At 44.3% G+C, this 25757-nt stretch overlaps 1 protein-coding gene across 2 annotated transcripts in view; it reads left to right on the plus strand.

Moving 5' to 3' along the window:
• RASSF5 (Ras association domain family member 5) overlaps nt 1-25757 on the plus strand; it is a 117722-nt gene that overhangs the window by 24675 nt on the left and 67290 nt on the right. For both annotated transcript variants that reach the window (XM_048496187.1, XM_048496188.1), the window contains exon 2: nt 14969-15090. In XM_048496187.1, the coding sequence (XP_048352144.1) occupies nt 14969-15090 (122 nt within the window). The remainder of the gene's footprint in view (nt 1-14968; nt 15091-25757) is intronic.

Below are 25757 nucleotides of genomic sequence, written 5' to 3' on the forward strand. Positions count from 1 at the left end.
AAAGGGCTGCGGCATTAGGACGGTTGAGAACCACTGTGCTAGACCAAAGATGCCAACAAGGCGGCAGCAGGCCACTGTGTCAAGATGCTTATTCACAGCCATTACCATATTCCTTGTTGTGTAACTCAAATTTTTCTTCATTTAAATGAAGCATCATGTAGTACTTGCCCTGTGGTGTATTTAAATAAAATCACTCTAAATACAAATATGATAAGCATCTTATGCTGGGTAAATGTTTAAATGATAAACGACCTCTCCCCCTCTCACGAGGTTGCTAATGCCTTTGCCCTGCAGGATTTCAGCATCTCTAATCCAAAGATTTTTCCTGGATTGGCTGCATTATTTAGCTAAAAGGAATCATGAATTTCAAGACAAACATACGAAGTATTCCTCCCTTCCTCCCTCATTGTACAAGTGTTCTGGTCCTGTCATCAGTCAGATAGCTGGCTTTAAAGGTTCCTGGAACCCATGTGTATTTTTTCCTCATGTGAAAAACCAGTACTACAAGGTGGTAGTAAGTCTGCACAGTTCTGCATAGAAACCGAGCCTTTTCCTCCCATTCTCTGTGTGTGATTCCCTAGGAATGGGACTGTCACTGCTGGAATGGTGGAATTGACCTGGCCCTTCTTGCATCTAAAGCTATGTTCACTGGACCAGCTCTCAGGGAAAGCTGCCAGTGATTTATTGTCCTCAAGAATGGCCCAGCCATAGAAGTCAGCTAAGTAGTTGCCTGGGGCACCAAAATTCCAGGGTGTGTGCCTCAGTGAGAACCATTGCCTAAATTTCTGGAGGAGTTGCACATGGACATTGTGATAATCCCATGTCCCGGGCATGCATTTGAACCCTGTAGGATGCCTGCTAGTTACCTTGGGAATGTACACATTTCCCATGGAAAATAGGGGTCAGACACTGAAAATGAATGCAAGACAGTAATATCCTAGCCAATTGTTGCTGTTACACAATAAAATAAAATGTATGCAGTAAAACACAAGGGGTAGAAGACTTACTTCATTGATACTGTCTTTCTTTGCACTAGAGACCCAAAGTAGTTTACATTTTTCTCCTCTCCTCCATTGTACCTCACAGCAACCCTGTGTGGTATATTAAGCTGAGTATGTGAGACCATCATTAGGCTGGGTATGGGTATAGGCTTTGGGTAGTATGTGGCCAATGGTTACCCAGCAAGCTACTGAGGCAGAGTGGGGATTCAAACCAAGATCCTAATCTGATACTTGAACTCAGGGTAATTAAAAATTGCAAACTGGTTGTTAAGTCTCGGAACCTTAAGCCAATGAACAGAGTCTGAAGTACCGATCAGTAGCGTTTATTTAATAGGCATTGAAGCACCACACTTCCAAAGCCAGTTCTGATGAAGCTGGCATTCACAGCCCCTTTTATCCCCCAAAGAGAACCCCCCCCTCCTGTTTTCCCAAGAGTTTGTGAAAAGCAGTCTTTGGAGCTAAGGCACCCCAAGGTTGGCGGCAGTTAGCAAGAGAAAGCCACCTGGCTTCCTGCCCTACGAGATAATGGATGCAACACAGTTCCCATGGGACAGGAGTACCAGGGGAAGCCTAGTTGTCTACAGGCATGTGAAGCCATAAAGTAAAGATCAAGAAAAAATGTGCAGATGGCAGTGGGTACCCATAGCAGGTTGGTTACATATATCTTTCTATCAGCCACAATTTGTCATTTTAAGCAGTTGCACGATTCCAGGAACATAACTCAATCACCTAGATAGCATTCCCCTGACACTGGCCTGGATACAGGCATCTGTGAATCAAAGGAACCAAAAACACCAAGGGGTCTCTTTTGAGCCTATTTTCCAGATAGAGAACTTTTGAAAATTGTGAGTGCCTATTCAAATGATGATAACTTCTTTCCAGAGCAGCTAGATTTTGCTGTTGCCTCTCTGACTGACAAGTAGAATATATTGACATTCTAATGCAATGGCTCAGAGATGGCTGATATAAACATCATTTTCAAATGTTGTTGGACTTCTCCCTATGCACCTGTTTTTCACAGCTGCATTGTAGTTATAATTCGCCCTTAGAGTCCCTTTTACCACCTGGTAAGAGGGCTGTCATCCAGCGTTAGAAATCTGCTCATACAATTCACATCTCAGATGTTTATAAAATGCTCCCAGTTTTTTCTTGAATATGAAAAGAGATATCCAAAACAATATCTCCTGCTAACCAAAACAAGCACTTTTGTTCTGTTGCTTTGCAGATGCTTGCTAAACAGCACTTTGCAATCCAAGAGTTTATGTGCATTTCTGAGAACAGTCAGAAATATCTGGTAATCATGGTCTCCTTTTTGAAGTCTCCAACGTGATATACCACATTTGCTTCATTATGTAGATGTAATGCTGCAGTAGATGCCAAGCACAATAAACATTTTGCATTTTGGACCATTATCCTCCTTTTTTAATAGAATCATTTGATTCCTCTCCCCAATATATATATATTTTGCTTCAGAGGAATTGGTGGAATTGTGACTTGAGTTGTGCAAGACTGAATTCCAGAAATAGTTAAACATTAAAAATGGTCCTGTAGGCTATATTTACACTTGTGGAATGTTTAGATACCAACATCAAGACAAACATATTTGGAAGGGGTTGGATCCAAGCAGTTGTTTAACAGACTGCATGAGGGAGGGGTGGAAGGGAGTTAGGAGCACTGAATCCAAAAGAGCACTGACCTCTGTTTTAAAACAGAATAGCTACATTCTTGACCTGTCCGGCAAGTGGCTGCCTCTTCTGCTGCTCATCCTTACCCACTTACTGAGCAGGTTTTGTGATTTCTAAGGTTTTGCCACTGCCTTTGTTCAAGAGGCAATTGAAGAGCTGTCATGTTCTGAACTTCCCTTATAGACAATTCTGAAGGAGATCAGTGTGCAGACAAGGAAAAGCACATTCCATTACAGCATATCTGCACTGCTATTTTGGGGGGCATGTTTCCCATGCAAACATTTCCCCCTTTTATTAATAAAATATGGGATGTGTGTGATTGCAGTAAAACACTTCTTAATGAGCATTAACACTATGTCTGTTTAGGAGGGAAAGTAGAGGCCCCTTTAAATAAATATGTAAAAGTGGTTGGATTTCAAAGACTTTGCACTGACTAAATTCCCAGACTTTGAAATAACCACTTTTTAAAAACTTCTTCTATGAAACAAAATTTGCAACGTGTCTAAATTCATTTTTTCAAAGATAAAGACACCCCAGTTGTACAGAAAGGTTGATGAGAGAATGAGTTGAAAGAAAGGCAACACAAAGCTTGGTCAATGTGAAGGAAAGAAGGTTGTCGCTCTCTAATCATTCTATGTGACGAAAACTGGGAGGTGTAGCGATGCAATGATGGCTCACAGGATGTGATGAGGATGACACGCCTCACCAAAATATTGCCAACAGGTAGCATAAAACTTGCAGATGGAGACACAGTCACAGTTCTTGTTGATGCAGTGCTGAAAACCTGACTGGAACTTGGAAGCATATTTAGCAGCTTACTTAATCTTGTGTTTTGTTGTTCATATGTGTGAGTGAGAGAACAGGGAAGAGTAAAATAGAATGGGCTGGTACTGATGCTACAGTTAGAACAGGATCTGCTGTTCTTTATACCCTCCAGGATGTGTACTGGATTGTGGACTTTTGTTTTATATTGAGTAGACAAGTTGAGCCAAAAGCTCACAATGAAGTGGGAAATAGGGGGATGTATTCCTAGCAGGTTCTCTCCATTCCTACCCTCTGAGGAGGCTTTGGTTCATGCTACTTCACATAATACAAAAGAAATTCTCTCCTTGAGTGTATGCTTATCTGTGCCCTTCATACTGAACCTGGGACAGTCATCAGATGTAGCTTCTAAAGGGATTTATTAGTGGATCAACGATGTAATGTTGTCCGTCATTTATTTCTTTATTTAAAATGTTTATAGATGGCCAGATAATGGGACGATTATAACACACTGGAAAATCTAAACAGGAGTAGCCAATGTGATGCAGCAGCAAAAAGCGAATGTGGTCTTGGGTTGCATCAACAGAGGCATAACGTCCAAATCACAAGATATCATAGTCCCCGTCTACACCATATTGGTCAGGCTGCACCTGGAATATTGGGTGCAGTTTTGGAGGCCTCGCTTCAGAAGGATGTGGACCGAATGAAGCAGGTGCAGAAGAGAGCCATGAGGATGCTCAGGGGCCTGGAGATCAAGCCCTCTGAGGAAATGCTGAGGGGAATGGAGAAGAGAAGGTTGATTGCTCTCATTGATGTATTTGAGAGTCTGTCACTTGGAGGAGGGAGCAAGGAGTTGTCCCTGTTGGCAGCAGAGGATAGGATTTAAATTACAGGCAAAAAGGTATCATCTGGATATTAGGATTTTTCTTTTTAGCAGCAAGAGTCGTTGCTGCTGTGAACTCAGTGAACTCAGCTGCCTAGGGCCCCTCTCACTGGCAGACTTTAGGCAGTAGCTGGATAGTCATTTGTCAGGGATGCTTGAGGCTGATCTTGTATTGAGCAGGGGTTGGACTAGATGGCCTGTATTCCTCCTTCCAACTCTAGGATTACATGATTCTAAGGTTCTTGTGTTTTTTCCCTCCAATATGAATGGGACCGGTGACGTGTTTGTGTATTGTGTACTGCTTTGATTTGTGGAAATTCATACCTGAAACAGAAAAAAATCTATAAAAGAAGGAAATAGAAAACGATCAACCTAAGACCATAACTGTTCTTCCCAGCAGCCTTTCTATGTTTCCTGTTTGATCTGTTTAGAAGGTGATTGGAAACAGAACTGTGGAAGTAAAATTGTGATATAGTGGGTGAAGGGAGATGAGAAATAGCAGAGAGAATTAGAAATCGAATCAATGTGTAATAGATTCAAAGAAAGGCATTGAACATTGCTACTTCTTTCTTTTGTCTAGTTCTGTTATGCTGTCCTATAAAATACTATGCATGTTGATGGCACAATAGAACAGTGTTTGCTGTTGACGTGGAAGTCCTGTAGTATGCTCAGAACAAAAATGGATGTAGTGTTTGGCTTTGATCATCAGCCCAGTTGTGTGGTGACGGAAGGCAAGGATTGATTAGCTGTGTTTATCCCTTAAGACAGTGACTGTTCATGTGAACTGTTACTCTGCATGTCTATTCCAGATGGATAATCATGTTAGTCTGTAGTAGAAAATAAAACAGGAAACCAGTAGCAACTTTAAAGACTAGCAAAAATTATTCCAGCTCTGACTCACAGACATTTATACTGGAATAAATGTTGTTAGTCTTTACAGGTGCCACTGGGCTCTTGTTTCCTTCTGTGTGACTGTGCCTTTCTGCATTTTTTCTGGGGTGGAGAGGCAAAATGAAGGCTAATTGTCCATACATCCCACCTCTCTCTCTCTTTACTAATGTATTTTGCTCTGTAGATATGAACATTTTAACTACCCGATTTTAATTTTTTTACACTTGAAATTAATTATGACAATTTCTATAGGTATGCTTAGGAATTTAGCCCAAGAGTTATTACTTTTGCAGATTTCTGTGGTGGATAGTTGCACCTTGTGCTATTGTATGAAAACTGCTTAACTATGCTGAGTAAGACAATTTGTGTCTCTTCCACAACAATCCATTTTAAAGGGTGCCTCTGGCAGTCTGAAAAATCCTCTGTTACCTGCAGCAATAACACTAAAAATTACCCCATCTCCATCAGTTATCACATGTGTGTGGGAAGGGAATGGCCTGCTATTCCCTTGAAAGCCTCATTTAATGGCCCGCATATACTTCAGCCAACTGCCTTTACATTTTCATTTTTTAATTACAGAGCTTTGTAGGCTTTTTTGAGTTTATTGATTTCTTTACCTCTTCCCTCCATTCTAACAGTTGCATCCAAAGTGTTGTGATTGCAAACCATTTGAGTCCTTAGCACAGCTTCTTAGCATAAAAGGAATAAAGGTTGTATTTTCTGCAATCATGAATTTTGATGACATTGTGAAGGCAGCCTAGGCCACCAGCATGATAATGGTTCATGTTTTATACCAGCTGGTTGACTGCAAAGCACAACTAAGAACTTATGCTGGGGATAGTACATTTGATGAAGCTTTTACAGCAAAATTGTTTACACATTTGGAATGATTATCTGTATTAACATGTTACTTAGAGTTATTTCATCCACATGTTACTTGATGGTGTTTAAATCTCAAGGGGGCATTATCCCAATCGTAAAGGCTCTTTCTGTTATACTTTGTATTTGCAAGCTGTTCTGCCTCTAATTGCCATAAGTGCATCGTTCCCCAATTAAGTATTGCATACACCTTAAATTAAGATTTTGTTTATCCTAACTGTGCGGAGTTCTTATTGTTTGTAATTGATTTTCAGTACAGTATATTACACACAGGTTGTTTTTCTGTTTGCTATCTTATGTTTAATACTTGAAACTCAGTGTGGCAGTTGTTACACTATATTAAACTCTTTAGGTCTTTCTGGCTACTGTTTACATTTGACCAAGGTTATCACAGCGGTGTTTGTACGGGGATAGTATGTTGGGCAGAGCTTTGCTCACAGTGAGAGATTTATCTGGCAGTGCAACCCTCAAATGTCAGTGTGTTTAGCTGCTGAGCAATTAATTTGAAATTAAAATCTATATGCACTAACAACCCTTAAATTCCTAGCCTAGGTTTTTCTAATAACTAATTCCCATTGGTGTGTGTTGAGAATGCAGGTTTTAACTGTTCTGATATTGCTTTCTCCATTTAAAATGCCATAGTAATGATCAGGATCATACTGAATTTAATATCTCCCATTTAATTCTGAATTATTAAATGTGCGATCCAAAACTCTGGAGAATAAAACAGTGGCCCTGTTCTGGCATTGTTAAAATCAGTCCAAAAGCAACATAGCTAGCTTTACACAAATCCTTTTCATTCCCAAAGAGTCTTGGTACTGGTCCCAGAAAGGTACTGTGTTGCAGGAAAAATAACCAGGAGTCTTGTATCACCTTAATGGCTAGCAGCATTTTATCCCAGAATGAGTCTTCCATGGTCTTCTTCTGGCACAATGAGTAGATGATCAATTTGCAGTCATTTTATTTAGAGGTATTTAAAAAATCCACTTAGATTCATGAAAAAAAGAAGTATAGTGTGAAATATGTGCAATTCAAATCTAATCAAGATTCACTGTTATGCTAGTCTAATCAAACTCTAATTGTTTCCTTCCTTGGCTTGAGCAAAGATTTAGGACTGCTGAGTCATTGTAAGTGTCAACTAGTTTAGATTAACTAACAAATGGTTTCTAACATGGGCACTGGGACCAGGTCTGCAACAAACCAAGATGCCAACTCCGCCCCCATGTTCACTTTGAGAACACAACCATCAGACCTAACTACACCAGACATACCATATGAGGTTCATTGACTTGTTCATCTTCCATTATATGGGCCATGAAATGCCAGCAATGCCCTTCAGTTCTCCTCATTGTACAAATGGGCCAGTGCCTATGCAAAAGAATACATGGACATAAATCTGACATTAACAACCCCAGCAATCAAAACCAGTATGAAAACATTTTAATTGTCCAGCTCACTCCATGACTGACATAAGAGTAACTGTCCACAAACCGAGGAGCTTAAAGGGGAGATTACAATGCCAGACTGCTGAGCTTGAGTTCATTTACAAGTTAAGAACAATGAACTCCCACCCACCCATCCACCCACCTCCACTCACTCACTCACTCACTCACTCACTCACTCACTCACTCACTCACTCACTCACTCACTCACTCACTCACTCACTCACTCACTCACTCACTCACTCACTCACTCACTCACTCACTCGACCCCAAGCAGAATAGGGACATAGGATTCTTATATCACTACAGATTATAGTTCTGTTTCCAAGCATTTTCCCCTCTGCTCTAATCAAGCTGATTCTGATGCCCATTGTACCTCTGCATCTGTAGTTCCTTCCTTATAATACCTATCCTACCTGCTTTTTAAACAAAAATAAGAATAAAAAGAATTAAAAACCTGTTAATCTTCTTGGTGACAATTGTAGTCGACCCACGTGGTCAGCGCAAGAACGAGACGAGACGCGGAGATAACATCTGGTGGAGATCGCCAGCAGCGGGAGCGCGGAGGTCCGTGTTCCTAGCGAATCTCCCGCGTGCTGGTTCCTGGCACCCTTTATTGTTATTCTATTGGGGGCGTGTAGGAGGGAGGACCGGGGGGAGTTCCGGGAGAGCGGGAGGCGGGAGGTCGGGAGATCATCATGTGATGCATGATCTCACCTGGCTACGTGCGGAGAGGAGCGTAAGCGTCTGAGCCTAATCCTCACCTGGGGGCAAGACCATTGTCCCTGCGCCCGGTGACTGAGCCAGACAGTTCATGACCCGTGACTCATAGGGGGATGAGGAGTGGGGGTGCGGTGCGACCAGAAGGCCGTAGGTCCGTTGGCGTTCCAACGTTCTACCACGGTGCTGCTGGGTCAGCAGTGCATTACTACATCTCCTCCTTTTTTACATTTTAGAAGGGGGACCGAAATGCTAGGGGGTGATTTAAAGGGACGCTCGTCTCCTCCGCCGTCTGGTCAAGCTGACCGAGCTGCTTGTGTAACATTAGAACTTGGTTGCGGGGTAAGGGAAAGTCGAGGGGCTTCTTACACACGTTACAGGCAATATTAGATACACATTGAACAAAACAAGACCCGACGATGGGGCATACAATCAAACCAATGCAGAGCTGTACGATAGCACTCAACCATCCTCCCGGCAGCCAGCTCCAGAGGGCTGACCACCAATGGGGCAATACATCGTATTTCAGATTGGATACAACTTCTTGCAAATCACGCACTTTCATATGAATCAACTGGGAATTATCAGAGAGATTAAAGCAACACATATTATGTACATTCTCACAACCCTGGTGATGCAATAACTTCAGCAATAGTTGGTTCACAGTAAGCAATAAAACATGGCTAAACGATACATAGGCTGGATGATGTACGGAAGGAAGGCAACCCGTGGTTGCGTAATTGTCCAATGCATGGCTCTTGCTGTTTGACTACCAAAGCTACAGAGCGATGGCGTTAGAGTCCATGGATTTCTCAAGAGCGTAGGGAGAGCTACTGATAGTCTTTAGCATTGCAGGTTCAGTGATTCTCACGAGCAAGGTTGTGAGAGAAGGCGTGTTCCAACAATATTCAAGCGGCTGAGAACAGCGGAGAGTTCCAAGGGTTAATCTATCAGGAATGTCCCTGGCTGCAACTCCAAGCTTCAGCCAGGGGGCGGCAGAGAGGGAGAGAGAATAGCGATTGTAGATGAGGAGCAGCAACACGCGGCATCAACCTCTGAGCCACAGCTGGCCCAGGCTGCCGCCCCCCCAGGGTGACCAGCGGGGCTGTGATCCTTGTGGAAGAATGGGTGTGCTGGCTCCAGAGAGATCCCTCCCATCTCGGCCCAGGCTGGGGGCCAATCGGGCCCTCTCGACAGGGCGGCTGGGTTGGATCTTCCAGGGAGCCCCGCTCCATTTCCGGGATGGGGCTGGCCTGGCATTGCGAGCTGGACTCCTGTATGGAAGAGAAAAAACAAGCAACGCTTTTCCCCAGGGTTTCTTGGCGCTGGCTGGGTTAGTAGATGACAATAGAGGACTTGAGCCCTGAGTGGGGCGAGCAATTTGTTGAATGATTGATAGAGAACGATACTTTGTATATGGTCTGCTGGATGAGACTTTGATTGGGTCGATGGGGGGGGGACTACTCCCCTTTCTTTCGCTTTTGTTTTGGCCAAGCTTTGAAGGCGCAGTTGACCCATTCCGACAACGATCACTTGCAACATTCAAGGCGTTAAGAGATACAAGGCAGGGAATTGCCGAAGGCTTAGGAGAAGGGAGAGGTCATATCCAGGTCGGATGTTTGTTTGTAAAACAATCCCAATCACCGTCAAGGTGTGGGTTTTTTGCAAAGCAACTTAAACAATTCACAATTATAGTCATATCGTAATATAGCATCTATAGGAAAGATGTAGAGAAGATGCAAAGAAAACAGTTCCTGGGCTTGAGGTTTGATCACAGGAGCAAATTGAGAGGGGTTTGCAAAACCCTTTATCAGATCCTAGATCTAGAGGTGGGGTGCGTCAGCCCATTAGAAAGAGGGAGGGTGTGCAGAAAGGAAGGCAGGGGAAGGGTTTGGAAGTCAGCTCTACCTTCCCTCCTGTAAGAGGACTTTGGCCGGTTTGAGCTCGCTTCCTACATTCACAGCGGAGGCTGTGTAAGATAGGTGTGGCTGAGAGACCCCTTGGCACTGTGACTAGCCAGGAGCCAGCAGAGAATGTGGGAGCATGAAAATGATTTTGGCTTCATATGTAAACTTGCGCCACGCCAATGTGGCAGTGTAGGCTCAGATGGGACGAAGGAAAAAGGTTCTCAAGGAAAGGTTTGAAGAAGAGTTTTGAGGGTTTAAACTAAGATGGAGGCTGCCTGAAGCAGGTCCCATCGGGCCTCCTAGGGAGCATGCACGAAGCTGCGTCCTGTTTAAGGTTGATGCTGTAATGGGTGAAGCCTTTCAAGGCATTGGCACACATAATCAAAAGGAGAGAGACTTTAATTGAAGCATAGGAGCATAGCTTAGAAGCAATGGACAAATCCCTCTGATGAAGGGAAAATTTTAGGGGTCTCTTGAAAGGGGGTAAGACATACAGAGCATATATAGGCATACAGAGCGCGCATAAAGTAATGAGGAGGATTGCAACTCGGATTTGAGATCTTGCTCTCTCTGAGGTATTGACGATTTTGCTGCCACTGGGAGCTTTGAGCTTAGGGCTTTGCACAGGCTCAGAGGCTACGAGATCTGATTTGATCCTTACAACTGCTTGTAGTTCAGTGATTGTGGACTCTGCAGAGATTTTGAAATGCGTGCCACTCTGTGGCACTGGCGGAGGCATGGTGACTTTGGAAATAGAAGGGGCTAGCAGAGCAGGAAGCATAGGCAGTAGAGGGGGAGAGAACGAGATTTAGATTAGCTGAACTTAGATTAGACTCCGAGTGAGAGCATAGAGGCAGGGTGTTCAGATGAACTTGGCAGTTTCTGCGGGATGTTTGTCCCATACTTGGATGTGGATGGCTCCTAGGGCGCATGGAGTCGATGACCCCTGGGATGATGAACAACCCCTGTTCAGCTGGCGGAAGCTTTTGGCAAGACCAGCCTAATGGTCTCCCGTGGGGATGGGATCACTATACTGAGCTGGAGCAGCGAAGATCTCGTGGGGGAGCTCCGGGGGAAGGGTTTGAGGTGCGGGCCTTGGTTCCGGGCTGGGGAGATGCCCGGGTGCGGGCCTTCCCAGCAGGCTTTGGGAGCACCCGGTCTTAGACCTCCCTGGGGGTCTTCGCCCTCTGGGGGGAGACCCCCCTCCGTTCGGGCTGTAGGCTCCCCCGCCGGGCAGTCTACAGTCCTTACGGAGGTGTCCTGGCTTGTTGCAATTGAAACACTTGTCTCGGGGCTGTCTCAGGGCAGCGGAGAGGGCTGCAGCTAGAAGGCTGGCTTGATGGGCGAAAGACCCGATGTCCTGGCAAGCTTTGAGCATGTCGGCCAGTTCAGGGTTCCTACCTAAGCCTGTGACTGCTTTGCGGCACTCAGCGGAGGCGTTCTCTTTGGCGAGGCGCTTAAGGAGTTCGCCCTGGGCCTCCTCGTTGTCAACCTGCCTTTTGAGAGCTTCCTGGAGCCTGTTCACAAACTCGGCATAGGGCTCTTGGGGTTTTTGCCGGATGGTAGAAAAACTTTGGGTTGGCTGTCCGGTATTGGGGACTTTCAAAAACGCCTTGTAGGCGCATTCAGAGGCGACCGTAAGGGTGGCCCCCGGCAGGACAATCTGATCGCTAGGGTTGGTGAAGGCATCGAAGCTTCGTAAAGCTGCGCTGGCCCGGTGTAGGCGCCGCCAGAGGTGGCTGCCCTGTTGAAGCACTGCTGGCGGAACTCGCTTTCCCAGATCACAAATTGTGCAGGGCTCAGGAGCATGCGAAAGGTGGTCTTCCAGTCGTCCGGAACCATTAGGTGATTCCTCGCGATTGCCTCCAGCATGCCTCTCACGTAGGGGCTAGTGGCTCCTACGTCCCACATCGCTTTGCGGAGCTCAGTGAGGATGTTATAGCTTAAGGGGCGGTACTCGACAACCCGCCGAACAATGCCATCCCCCTCCTCGGTGTCTGTGAAATGGACGGGGCACAATGCGAGAATATCGGCATCGTCTTCCGTCAGGGTTTCTTTCCTTTGCAGATCGTGCCTACTACCCTCTGCGAGAGTTTTGAAACCCAGCGCCATTACATGGCGCTTGACGGGGTCGCGGTGGCCGGAAAAATGAAAGCCCGAACAAGGAGGCGGCTGAGCCGCTGGAGAATTTGAAATGGGGCGGAGGAGCAAGGGGGCAGAAGGAGGACAGGCGTCCAATTTAGCGGATAGAGAAAATTCCGGGGTTGAAATTGAAGGTGAAAGATCGAAGGAGGGTGGCTCTACGGCAAGGGAGCCATAGGTCTGCAGGCTGATGGCGACATAACATTGTCTCCACGTCAGTAGCAGTGACATCGGGCGCTACGAGGCTCTGTGCGAAGAGTGCGCCCGATGTTTTCCCAGTCCTTAAGATTCAATGTCCCCCCCTCTGGGTACCATGGACATTGAGCTTCAATCTCCTCAACCAATTTGCGCAGCTCCCTTCTCTTTACGGGGACCCTGCCGCATTTCGTTAACGCTTTCAGTTCGTCAACGTGCTTGTCATAAGCCCTGCTTTTGCAAGCTCCCATACTCACCGGTGTTCCGTCGGACGAGAGAGTTTCCTAGGACGCGTGGCTCTGGATGCGCCGATCCAGAGGACAGGCGATACCAAACGGTGGTCCCTGGATGCGCCCGATCCAGCGGACGTCGGTATCGCGGCCCTTTCCCAGGCGACGGTGAGCAGGGTGGAGGTTCGAGGATTCCCGGGTTTCGGCACCAGCTTGTGGTCGACCCACGTGGTCAGCGCAAGAACGAGACGAGACGCGGAGATAACATCTGGTGGAGATCGCCAGCAGCGGGAGCGCGGAGGTCCGTGTTCCTAGCGAATCTCCCGCGTGCTGGTTCCTGGCACCCTTTATTGTTATTCTATCGGGGGCGTGTAGGAGGGAGGACCGGGGGGAGTTCCGGGAGAGCGGGAGGCGGGAGGTCGGGAGATCATCATGTGATGCATGATCTCACCTGGCTACGTGCGGAGAGGAGCGTAAGCGTCTGAGCCTAATCCTCACCTGGGGGCAAGACCATTGTCCCTGCGCCCGGTGACTGAGCCAGACAGTTCATGACCCGTGACTCATAGGGGGATGAGGAGTGGGGGTGCGGTGCGACCAGAAGGCCGTAGGTCCGTTGGCGTTCCAACGTTCTACCACGGTGCTGCTGGGTCAGCAGTGCATTACTACAGACAATGGAGCTAAAGAACAGGATAAGGGAAACCTTAATATGCTACCAAAGCAGATAGAAGAACAGTTCACATGTGAAGCGGTGTGGCAAGAGGCAGTGGTCCAGTTTTCAGGAATGTTGGACCAAAGAGATGTAAAAAAAAGAAAGACTACAAGTGTTGGTTGTTTTCAGATCCTTTCTGATGTTAGCCTGTGCTATCCTTTCATTTATGGGGATAGCAGCCCCTGCATAAGCTCTCGTGATTAGAGACTGCGGTCAATACACTGCGTGTAGCTCACTGTAAGTAGTATCCTATTATATAATTTTTATACTACTTAATGGCTGATTACACAGGGAATGCTAACCTTTGGACTCTTCTCTGTGCAGTGGGCTTACTGAGGGCTCACCTTGCATTTCTCTGTTTACTTATGAGGAGGCAGCCCAGTGCCTGCCTTGAAGGCACAGATCTTGCAGATATTCTCCCCCCCTTTCTTTACACACACACGCACACGCACACACTCACACACTCACTCTCTGTCTTGCTGCTGCTGCAAGAGAGAGGCTTGTTTTTAAAATAGAAGCTTATCTGAAAGAAAGTTTTTAAAATGCCCTCCTAATTATTGGAGAGGTGAAGTGGGGTAGAACCAGAAAGACAAAAAACCTGCTTCTGCTGTCCTTTGCAAAAGTCATTTTTTCTTTAATGACTCATGACATTATATTGCTGCAGCTGCTGGTTGGTCATTCCTCTTCTAAATTGATAACTCAGAATGGTCAGCTGATATTGCCTCCATGGGTGCTAATTGCGTCCTGTAATGATTCTGTACCAGGACCAACCAGAGCTTGAAGGTTGTGATTCCCCAAGCTGAGGGAAGGCAGCAAGTATGTCTGTGGTTTCATGTGAAGAAACAACTGTATAAATGTATTGATACAAGCATTTAGAGAAGCAGGAAGGAGACAGCAACAGGGAGGAGGTGGGGAGCAAGCAGTAAAAGGGAGGGAGGGGTAAAACTGGGCTGGCTACGGGTGGAGGGAAAAGGTCCGGAGCAAAGCTGTACTCATTGGCAAATCTGTCCACTCTGGCTGCAAAGAAAAATTAAATTAATGCTAGAAGTTGTTTTGCTTGCCGCGGGGACAATAAAAAGTGAAAGTGGGGCTAGAGGAAATAAATCTGTACAAGAAATCTTGTAGCAACACACATATACCCCCATCGTGCAGCAGATGCCTTGTGCCAGTGTGTCATGCGAATGCTTGTGCTATGCTTTAGTTCATTCAGGTTGGTTCCAGACTTTTACAATCATGACACATTGTTTACTAAATGTCCCATTTTGTTGATTGCACTGGCTCACTATGTGTAATCCGCCTTGAGTCCCTGTGACAATGGTGGACTATAAATAAGGGAAATAAATGAATAAGGTAAATAAATAAATGAATGAATAAGTCTCTAATATTAGATGTATTTCTCCATTTTCTGGTTTTCCCCACCCTTCTTTGTTACTAGAGCTGCAAGAAACACAAATAGGAAGAATGTGCTGCTTCACTATTCAGCCCTTACCCTCATTTAGTTCTGTTCATTCTTCCTGCCTAGATTGCAAGTACACCTGCCATCAGGAATGCAAAAGCCTCATCCAGTTGGACTGCAGCCAGCAGGAAGGGCAGACCCGCAACAAACCTTCACCAGAAAATACTTTAACCCGGAACTACTACCAGGTATGAACTTTCAGTGTCCTCAGATTGTTTGGGAAAGTTTGGCAATTGCAGAAATCCAAAACCAGTGAATTTGCTAAGAGCCACCTTGTTTGTACACTGGCATCACGTTTCTTTAACATGTGATTTTAAAGCTTCCCGTATGACAGGGTTTCCTCAAACTAGGGATGTCAGTGAAGTAGACATACTAGGGAGAAGCTAGTGGAAATTTGTAGCTGTTTGGTTCTATGCAGTCTGTCTGAAAAAGCACGCAGTTGTGACAAGCAGTCACAAGACAGAAAGAGAAAGAAGAATACCAGAGCAGGCCTATCCACATGGGTAAATGGAAAAGATCAGTGTGGATATTATCCTCAAGGTAGAAAAATTGTGGAGAGAGTAAGAGAAGACATGAGGCTTCAGACTTTGAGGTTAGTGCTTGGCAAAAAAATCCCATCCCTTTTCTCATGCCTAGACTCAAGCCTAGGACAAAGAAAGGGTGTGTTTCTGAGCATAAGCAGAGTCTTGGCTTCAGCAATGAGTGAACATAAATAGTTTAGCACACCTATGTTTATGCATAAGTGCTTCAAAGTCAGAATGTGGTTTCCTTGCCATGGTAGACCCTGTTTTAGAAATGTAGCCCTAGTACTAATGGAAATAAATAGAATTTGTCAATTGCTGGCAGTGTGTTGCACTTCGTGATTCAAATTCAGCTTTGGCTTCTTAGATTCAGAGTTGCTTCTTTATAATGACTGTAACACTGAAGGCTATGTGGTGAAAGGAGAACCATGCCTTTCCATAAGCTTTTTATCCTGTGGAGAAACTAAAAGTGCAAACTTTCATGATGGCAATGAGGTTTCTGAGTGAAATTTCTGCAGATTTATCTTGGAATTGCACCTTTTTGAGGTTCCACCCCAATGTGTTCTGGCCTCAGTGAAAAAAAATATTGTATCTGGATGTGTGTATGTGTGTGTGTTTGTGTGTGTGTTTGTGTGTGTGTGTGTGTGCAAGAATTAAAAATACAACAACTTTGTTGGAATGAAGGAGATGCCAACAGAAAAGTAATAAATTGGGGCTTGAGGTTTCATCTCCTGTTCCATAGGAGTTGACAAAGCACTTTTTCTTCATCTGACTACAAGATAGGTCTCAGTGGATCCCTTGCCTCATGAGAAACACTGAACCTACCATAATATTTTTCTGTTTTTAGATGTCTGAGGTACTGGGATTTTGCTTTTTCTCACAGCAAACAGGAGAATCTGGAACATTTTTCTATCTCTTCGTGGTTTGTGCTTATTTCCAATGAACACAAAGACTTTCTCCTGAGCTGCTGCATTTATTTCTTTATTTCTTTAATTTACATCCCATGTGAAGTCCACAGTGGGGACACAAAGCAGCTTATGTCATTCTCCTCTCCTCCATTTTTATCATTAGAACAACCTTGGGAGGTAGGCAGAGGCGTTCGGGGGGGAAATGGTTCCCCGGGGGCAATACCAACTCTGGGCGCCCTCACCCCCTGCCCCCCCCGCGACCCACTTGAGCGGGGGGCAGCAGCAGCCAGCGGGCCCACAGCTTGTCGCTACCCGCCAACTGCTGCACCCCTCTTCCATCATCTTCGGAGGCAGCAGGGCTGACGCTGATGGAGGTTGAGCTGGGAGGCAGCAGCTGGAGGGCCTGCGCCTTGCTGGTTGCTGCCACACATACACCCCTACTCAACCTCCATCAGTACCAACCCTGCTGCCTCATCTTCAGCGTCTTGTGGGGCTGGGCCAAGGGGCACCCAGCAGGGCTGTGGAAGGATTTGGTCTGTGGGGTGCCATTTTGTGCCCCCCATGTGACCAGATATGTGGCACCCAGGGACATGAGTTACCCCATGTCCCTCTGGGAGGTACGCCCCTGGAGGTAGGTTAGAATGAAAGTGGGTGACTGGTTCAAGTTCACCCAGCAATCTCTTCCATGGTAGAGAGAACGTGGGTCTCCTAGACACTTATCTGACACTCTAACAACTATACCATACTGACTGTCTTGGCTCTTTACAATGGAATTCATGCAGGGAAATACTTTTTGTGTGGGCTATGGTTAATTGTAGCTGGGAAATGAACCTAATGTGTTTGAGACCTCAGGACACTTACATCTCTCAGACAACTTGCGTATCCCATTAACTGCTATGAATGCCCAAATTATCTGTTAGGGTTTCATTTTTTCACGATGCCTACATATATATTGTAACTTAAACAAAATGTACATAATCCAGGTGGTTTTTCAGGTTCTTCTGTGGGACTTGAGAGGGATGTCTTTTTCCTCTGGTAATAGGATTTTCCACCCAGGTTTACAGGACACAAATGTATGTTCAATGCCAAAAATACATGCTTTTGGAGAAAGTTCCTCTTTAGTCTTCTGTTACTGCCCCAAAGAAGTTGGATAAGTGCAGGATTTGGCAATGCTGAGTTTTGCTTCACAGTGAAGAACATTTTACAAAGTGAATTGGTTTCACTGTGACGAGCAAAGCAAAGAGCAAAGTTTCCCTGTCAGTCAGAATAGGATATTTTTGCACACTTGTCTGGAAACCGGTAGATAGCCATGCATCCACCTGAAAAGGCATGAAGAAAATACCTGGCATAATTAGCATAATGTCTGTAGATATTACTTCTGGTAGTTCTTGAGCTTTTTGAGAAGAGGGGGAAGGGTTTGTATCTCCCATATACTCAGTCTTACAAATATAATTTGGTTTTGGATTTTAACAATTAGTTCTGATTAGCTGTATTTAGCTCTCAATGCAAAGTGTCTCTGCCCTCTAATGGATGGAATCAGTGTGGAGCAGCTCAGATTTGCAAGTTCATTATATAGGTTTAGGAGCAGCCAAAGAGAAAAGTTATCCAACAGGTTTGACAGCAACATAGGTCATTCTGAGAGCACTCAGTAGCAGCGTTGGCTTCCTGCATCATTTTGGGTTGCCTCAATGAAGTGAGCAAGTGAGCAAGTGAAAGAGCTTTAAAGTGTTTCCTCACCACAGTGAATTCATGACTTATCAAAGATGCTACTATCTACCCAGAATGCTCAGCAGCAGGCAGTTCTGAGAATTCCTTATTTTATTGATAGATTGGTTGAATTTATAAGACGCCTTTCCCCATGTGGGCTCAGGCAACATAAAACATAATAAATATATTAGAATCATGAAGTTCATATTTACAGTCCATCATCCCAAAGGGCGGGATGATAAAACCATTCATACTGACTTGAGGAAAGAAGAAGGAAATAAGATATTTATTTATTTATTTATTTTATTAGTTCCACTTTTATACCGCCCTACCCCAAAGGAGGAGAGGGGAGGGGAAAGGGTAAGCCAAACAAACGTAATACTGCTGCTGTCCTCAACCATAGGCCTTGTGGAATAGCTTTGTCTTACAGGATCTGAAGAACTGTTGACAAGTCCCACCGGGCCCTGGTCGCTATGCAGGGCCCTGGGCCATTACGGGTTTGAAAAGTGAGCACAAAAACCTTGAATCTGATTCAGTACTCCAGCTGGAGCCAGTGCAGCCAGCGGAGCACTAATGGATATTTGCCCTTCAGAGGGTCCCAGTGAGCAGCCGTGCTGCTACGGTCTGCACCAGCTAGGACTTCTGAAGCAGCCTCAAAGGGTAGGTCTGCATAGAGCAATTTGCAGTAGTATGGCCTGGAGGTGATGGTTGCCTAGATCACCATGGTTAGGTTAGGCTGGGACAGATAGGAGGCCTGGTGCAGGTTGTGAAATGCCAAGTGGGCTACATTTGTGATCTGGACCTCCATAGACAGGAAGGTATCTAGAATCACTCCAAGGCTCTTGATGGTGGGAGCTGGTGTTGAGTTGCACACTATCCAGAGTTGGAAGCTGGCCAGGTCCATCTGGGCCACCCTGACCCAGTTACAGGACCTCCGTCTTTGATGGATTCGACATCCAAAGACTCTTCCATCCCCAGACTCTTGGACCAGGTTTTTTTTAAAGGTATATACATTCCCCCTCTAACCTAGGTGTTGAAGGCTCTTGCCTGCAGAAGGTGGTACATTCTAAGAGTCAGGGGTTAAACAAACTCTGTTTTAGAAGTGTTCAAAGTAAAAGTCTGCTTAGATTGTTAGGAGGAGGGGAGGAATTATGCTGGGGTTTTCTTTAGTGAGCTGTGCCCCAGAAAAAGATGAGTTTGAACTTATCAGTAGGATATCAGTCAGCAAGAAAGAGTCTGCTTTTTTCTGCAGAATGGTTCATGTCATGGTTCTTTGGATGGAAGTGACTCCTAAGAAGGGGGAAAATGAGGTTATAAACAAATTAGAGATCAGTCCTTTTGCAACTGAAATGATTTGATTATGTCCAAAATGAATTGTTCACTCAGAGGCAACAGAGTATAATTTGATTGTCCTCTTCCAAGTCTAATTTCAATTCAGAATCATGACCGTAAACCTCTGAACAAAACTTAGCATTGTTACTAGTTTTCAGTGATAGGTAGCTGGGTAGGTCACTTGACTGTTGCGTGTAAGGAAAGTTGACCTAGATGTCTGAACTGAATGTGACTTCTCCCTCAGGAAATATTTATTTAAAGATGAATTTCCCCATGTTGACAGTGTTATTTTAGAGCTGCATCCATATATGGGCTGAACAGTCTGATTGGATTATACTAGAGAAAGTGGCAGCGTGCGAGCCCCTGTACACAGGTAAAATAGAAATGCCCTGGATCCATTATTGGAGCTAGCAAACAAACATTAGTAAAGATTTAAGTTGAGAAGTTTAATATTAACTGAACAAATACTGGCTGCCGTGGACTGGTAAAAAACCCCCAGCAAGTCTTATTCAGCTTGGAAAAACCTAGCCATGTGTTATAGCAGACAAGGAAAGAGACAAATCCTTTTAGCGATAAGTTCCTGTATTTCTGCATCCAGAATTATCCAGGGGTTTGTTTGCTTTTTGCTTGTGAAACCACTTCAAAAGAGCCTTTCCTTTTTCTACTACTTCTATCTAATATAAAAACTAAATAAATAACTACTTAGTGACCATAATCTAGAGTCAGATAAAAGCATAAATCTAAATGTGTGGAGTGATACAGAAATGTCCCATGTATATCATTTACTGAAGAAAAAAATCATTCCTTTCTCTTGGGAATTAAGGCACCTTACATTTGCCACACATAGTTGCAATAAAACAAAACAATATCTTCATAAATGTATCAGCCTTGAAACCACTTAAACCACAGCAAAAGCCATCAGTTACAACCATCAATAAACTGTATTATCTTCTACAAAGGCTCTTTGAACTGAAACACTTTTGAAATAATTCCTGTGAATAGCAAGGTGTGAAAATGCTGCTCTTCTTCAAGCAAACCATTTTACAATAGGGGCCATTCAAGAATGTCCTCATCTGAGCTGAGACAGAGAAGACCATTTAAAGGGAGGATACAGCAAGAAGGTGACGAACTGGGAAAGGGTATGGCAGTATCGGACTGGGCATTTCTACATTTTTAATCCTACGTGTTCTTTTTTATGAAGTTTTATGCATAAAGGCTCATTCCGCACATGCAGAATAATGCACTTTCAAGCTACTTTCAATGCTCTTTGAAGCTGTGCGGAATGGCAAAATCCACTTGCAAACAGTTGTGAAAGTGGTTTGAAAACACATTATTTTGCGTGTGCGGAAGGGGCCAAAGTAGACTTTTACATATGCAGTAACATTGTTTTCTTAACTAAAAATGTAAATTGACTAGACCTTGAGCTTCTCAACCCATTTAAGTGGACTTGCTGAAATTAGTCCCTTTCAGGGCATCCCAAGGCTTGATTTTGGGACACGAATTACTGACACGAATCACTGCAGGTTATGCTGAAAAGTTTGATTCTGCAATGGAGGCCTTGTCGTCTGTAAATGTGTATGGCTGAATAGTGAATTGCATGTTCAGCTGATCCTATGCATTCTATTTCCATTTACATTAAGCGTTTAAAGATAGATAGATATAAATAATACACACACACACACACATATATGGAATGTTTTATGGAATGTGTATGAATAGCTTAATCTAAGTATGGTTCAGTAGGTATACCCTGAAATACTTTGATAGAATCGTCACGCTAGCTATATTTCTGTTCTCCCAGAAGCATGGTTTAGTGGTTAACATTGGAGACTAGGATCTGGAGAGTCCCGGTCTGAATCTCCAGTCATGCCATGGAAGCTTGCTGGATACCCTTGGACCAGTCACACACTCTCACTCTAACCTACCTCACAGGGTTGCTGTGAGGGTAAAACAGAGGAGGGGAGAATAATGCATGTTGCTTTGGGTACCCACAGGTATGAAAGGTGGGATATAAATAAATAAGCACTGGGCATAGCTAGAGGTATGAACCAAAAAGCAAAATCCAAAAGGTTCTTGAGCCTTAGCTTTGTTTGGGAAATTTTGGAAGGCTGCTCTGAATTCCTGCATTTAAAAAGGTCAAGCTAAATTGCTGTTGTTCAATCAACCCTCCTTTCTGGCTCTGTTTCCCCATCAGTCAAAATGGTATCAGGAGTGACAAACTCTGAGAACAATCTAAATAAAAGCTTTTTACTTTAAAAGGACCAGGTACGTGATTGTGAGAGAGAACTGACCTTGGCTTTTGCCAACTTCTTTTTCACTTGGGAGATACTGAAATGGAAGGAGACAGAGTCAGATGGAGCTAATGTTTTACCCAGCAACAGCACTTGGGGGAGCTGGAAGGCAATAGAATATTCACTGAGGTGTGTCTGCAAATGCAACATATGCAGTGGCAGGTGTTTTGGCAGTGCTGAAGGGAGAAAGGAAAATAGTTATGTTGTTATTTACAAAGATGCCAAGAACAAGTACCCAACATTTCTGTTAGGCTCTGATATAGTGCCACTTCATGTTGAACAAATATTGAATTTAATTGTTACTGGCTGTTGTGGGTTTTCCAGGCTGTATGGACATGGTCTGGTAGTTTTTGCTCCTAATCTTGCACCTGCATCTATGGCTGGCATTTTCAAGAGCAAAAACTACCAGACCACAGCCACACAGCTGAGAAAACCCACAACTGGAGTTAGCTATTGCAGTCTTGTGCTTGGTTTCAAGAGTCCTCATAGCAATTAGGAGAAACTTGGCTACCATCACCATCACTTGGCTACCATAGCAATTAGGAGAAACTTGGCTACCATTGTTAGAGGATGCTGATTGGCTAAGAGATATAATACAAATTCCTTGTAAGGAATTCCTTGGCTGTTCATTAATAATGATTTGAAAAAAAATTCATAGGGTGAATGAAGAAGGAAGATATTGCCATTTATTCATACAATGTATTGTCGAAGGCTTTAATTCACTGCAGAATTTACATGCATGAACACTGAGAAAGGAGTTTTATATTTTTCTTTTGGCTAAATGATACTAACTATGCAACTGAAACATCCAGAAAATCCCCTTTGTCTTCTCTGCTCCCCATTTATCTCTTTATAAATAAGCCTGGCACTTGGCAAGTTGAATCTAGTATCTTTCATGTTGGCAAGTACTGTCTCATTGCATACTGCATCCCCCCGTCATTCTGCCAGTATGTATCCACCTGTTTTGTATATTCTTACAGTCCCCTCTGTTTTGACAACTTCTACGTTTGTGTGGTAAGGTACTAACTCAGTTCCATGGCTAGGATTCCAAATGCTGCCATGTTGAACATGCAGCACAAGAAAAAAGAAATCTGTATCAAACATGGGCTCAGTGGAAAACGAATAACTGACTAACTATACCAAGTGAATCTTTCTCTATGTGTTATTGCAATCCAGAGAGAAATCAGGCTGTTCTGAATGAGGCATTTAAAGTCCCTCTAAAATAGTGATTCTCATTCCGCAACTCATGGGCAGTCAGATTCACAATTACTATCAACTAGAGGAGTCCCATGGCTACTGTATGTCCTGTGTACCATCCCACAAAACACACACATTCAATAGTATAAGTATTAATATTAAATATATAACTTTTTAAATTACCAAAGTATCTCTGTGCATGAAGAGTTGTCTCTCCACCATTACTGTGGTCAGTTTGCTCTCTCCTTGTGTGGCTACCATGGTGTAGTAATTTTCCTTTCTCTACTCTACAGTTAGCTGGCTCTACTCCAGGGGTGTACCGTCCAGGGAACCAGAGACTTATGGGGTCAAATGCCCATGGGCTGCAGTCATTTAGTCATGTGTGTGGTGGTGTAAATTGCCCCACACACCCTTCGTCCTTCCCCCTGGGTCCATAGCCTGACTTCAAGACCAGGTGCAAAAAGAGTTGTTTGGTCATGGTGGGGGAGGGTGACTGCCCATACGGTGAGGGGGCGAACTGAGATTTTTGCACTGGACTACATTTCCCCTAGATATGCCTCTGCTCTACTCCCATGAGCTGCTTGAGTGCTGGGATGAGACTAGACTGTGAAGAAGAATAGGGGTTGTTGGAAAGGACAGACCTTTTACTTCTATCCCTGGCATGAGATCACCTGTCCTCTTGTCCCCTTGGTGGCAGCTGTTTGAAACTGGATCATGTGCCAACTGCAAGCCTTACTGGGCAATGCCCTTGCCCACTTTCCTGGGACATGGAGTGGATGCTACATTGGGGAATGGTGTTCAGAATAGTCAGAGATGGCTCATCAAAGAACTTAATGTGATCTTTGAGTATCAGTTTCTCAACTTGGGGGCATAGGTTTCTGCTGTGGTATGTAGTGCCTTTGTCCAGCTTTGTTTGGTGTGCCAGGCTGAGGAGGCAGGATATGGTCACAGTTATGCATGCTTTAGGCAAGCTTTGTTTGGATGATTACAGTGCACTGTATGAAGGGCTACCTTTAGTTCAGTCCATAGCTGGAAGGTTGCTGTCTAGCATAAATGGCCAGAAACATATTGTACAAGTTCTGAAAGAGCTACACTGACTTCCTATACGTTTCTGTGACACAGCTTGAAATCTTGGTGATTATCTTTCAAAACTTTAAAGACGCTAGGACTAGAGTGTTTAAAGGACTGCTTGATCCCATGTGAATGTCTTCCAGGGGCCCTATTTGCTGAAGTGAGGTAGATGACACTAGATTCGCAGAGTATTTCTGTTGTGACTTCTTGCATCTACAGAACCATGCCTATTGTAGCTTCTTTGTTTTTTGTTTTTTCAGGTGTGTGCTGCTTTGATTTGGAATATGTGTAACTTTTAAAACTTTTTTTGATTACTATGTTCTTAACAGTGTCCTACATCCTTACTGTTTTAAACTGATGATTGTGGAAGTTTTTGTATTTTTACTATCTCTCTCTGTATTTGAAACTTCAATAGGAAACTTCAAAGCAAAGAATTTGTGGGATATGTGTCAAATATCACACCCCCCCCCCCACACACACTTTTGTCTGAACGCATAGGATGTATCTGCTGATAGTATTAATATGAGACTCTAGAAGACTAAGTTTATAAAGCTACATGTGGCTGGGTGTTGGCAAAAAATTGTTAGGGCATGTTGGTGCCCCTTGTAGACTGGTGATGCCTTTCAGCTCTATATACCTCATAATGTTTTGCAACCAGCAAACCAATTATGGCAGTTAATCTGATTATGCATGTTACAACTTGTGGAATGTGGAGGTTTGAGGGAAACTGAACCTTGAAGCAATTTTAATTATAACAAGATCAGATCTATGACTGTGAGACAGATTTGGGATCGTCAACCAGTATGTCGTGTATTTGGCCCACAGTTCTGGTTTAAGACTGACATTTTTGTGATCAGTTATCATGTGTGTGATTATGAGACATATGAATTACATGGCATTTGTCCCATTGTTCTTGTTCAAACCTGACCCACATGTCAACAATCTGGTTGTCATACTGCTGTATCTATCTTCAAATGGTGTGTATCGTGAAGTGATCATACTAGGTCAGTGGTGGCGAACCTATGGCATGCGTGCCAAAGGTGGCACTCAGAGCCCTCTCTGTGGGCACGCACGCACAGAATTCATCATGGGGGGGGGAATCGCTCCCCCCACTCACACACATCTAGGCTGGCCTGGGCCACTGGGCACGACGTGTGTGCACCACAGTGAGCAGGGAGGACTTGGCTGGCGGGCCTGGTGCCTGTGCCCTGGGTGGCTGCTGCCCGAGGTGGGGGCAGAGACAGAGGCGGCGGAGATGCTAGAGAGGTGCAGATTGGAGCCAACTGTTTTTTTCTAAACTAAAACTTCAGCATTCAGGTTAAATTGCTTTGTTGGCACTTTGCGATAAATAAGTGGGTTTTGGGTTGCAGTTTGGGCACTCGGTCTCGAAAAGGTTCGCCATCACTGGACTAGGTTATCATAACAGCCCTTTTGGGCAGTAGAATTGTGAGGCTGGGGCAATAGATAAAAACCGGCTTTAGTAATAATTAATAAAAATATGTATATCCTACCTTTCCTTCAAAAAAGGAATGTACAAAACACAATAAAAACCCATTTATGCCCCCAAGAACATTCCAACAGCTTAGTAGAAGTTCTTTTCAAATAAGTGGCCTTACAGTATTTTCTAAAGCCTTATAAAGATGGTGCTGCTCATTTTTTCTGGGAACCCATTTCACAAGCGGGAGCCACTATATAGAAGGAGCAGGCTCTAGTTGATGCCAAGCAGACCACATTAACTACAGTAACAACTAGAAAGTACCAACCAGATGCCTGGGGACATACAGGGAGAGATAGTCCTTTTAGAAGAGTCCTTTTAGAAGAAACCCTC

This window comes from Sphaerodactylus townsendi, linkage group LG05 (assembly GCF_021028975.2).
Source record: "Sphaerodactylus townsendi isolate TG3544 linkage group LG05, MPM_Stown_v2.3, whole genome shotgun sequence".
NCBI classification, from domain to species: Eukaryota; Metazoa; Chordata; class Lepidosauria; order Squamata; family Sphaerodactylidae; genus Sphaerodactylus; species Sphaerodactylus townsendi.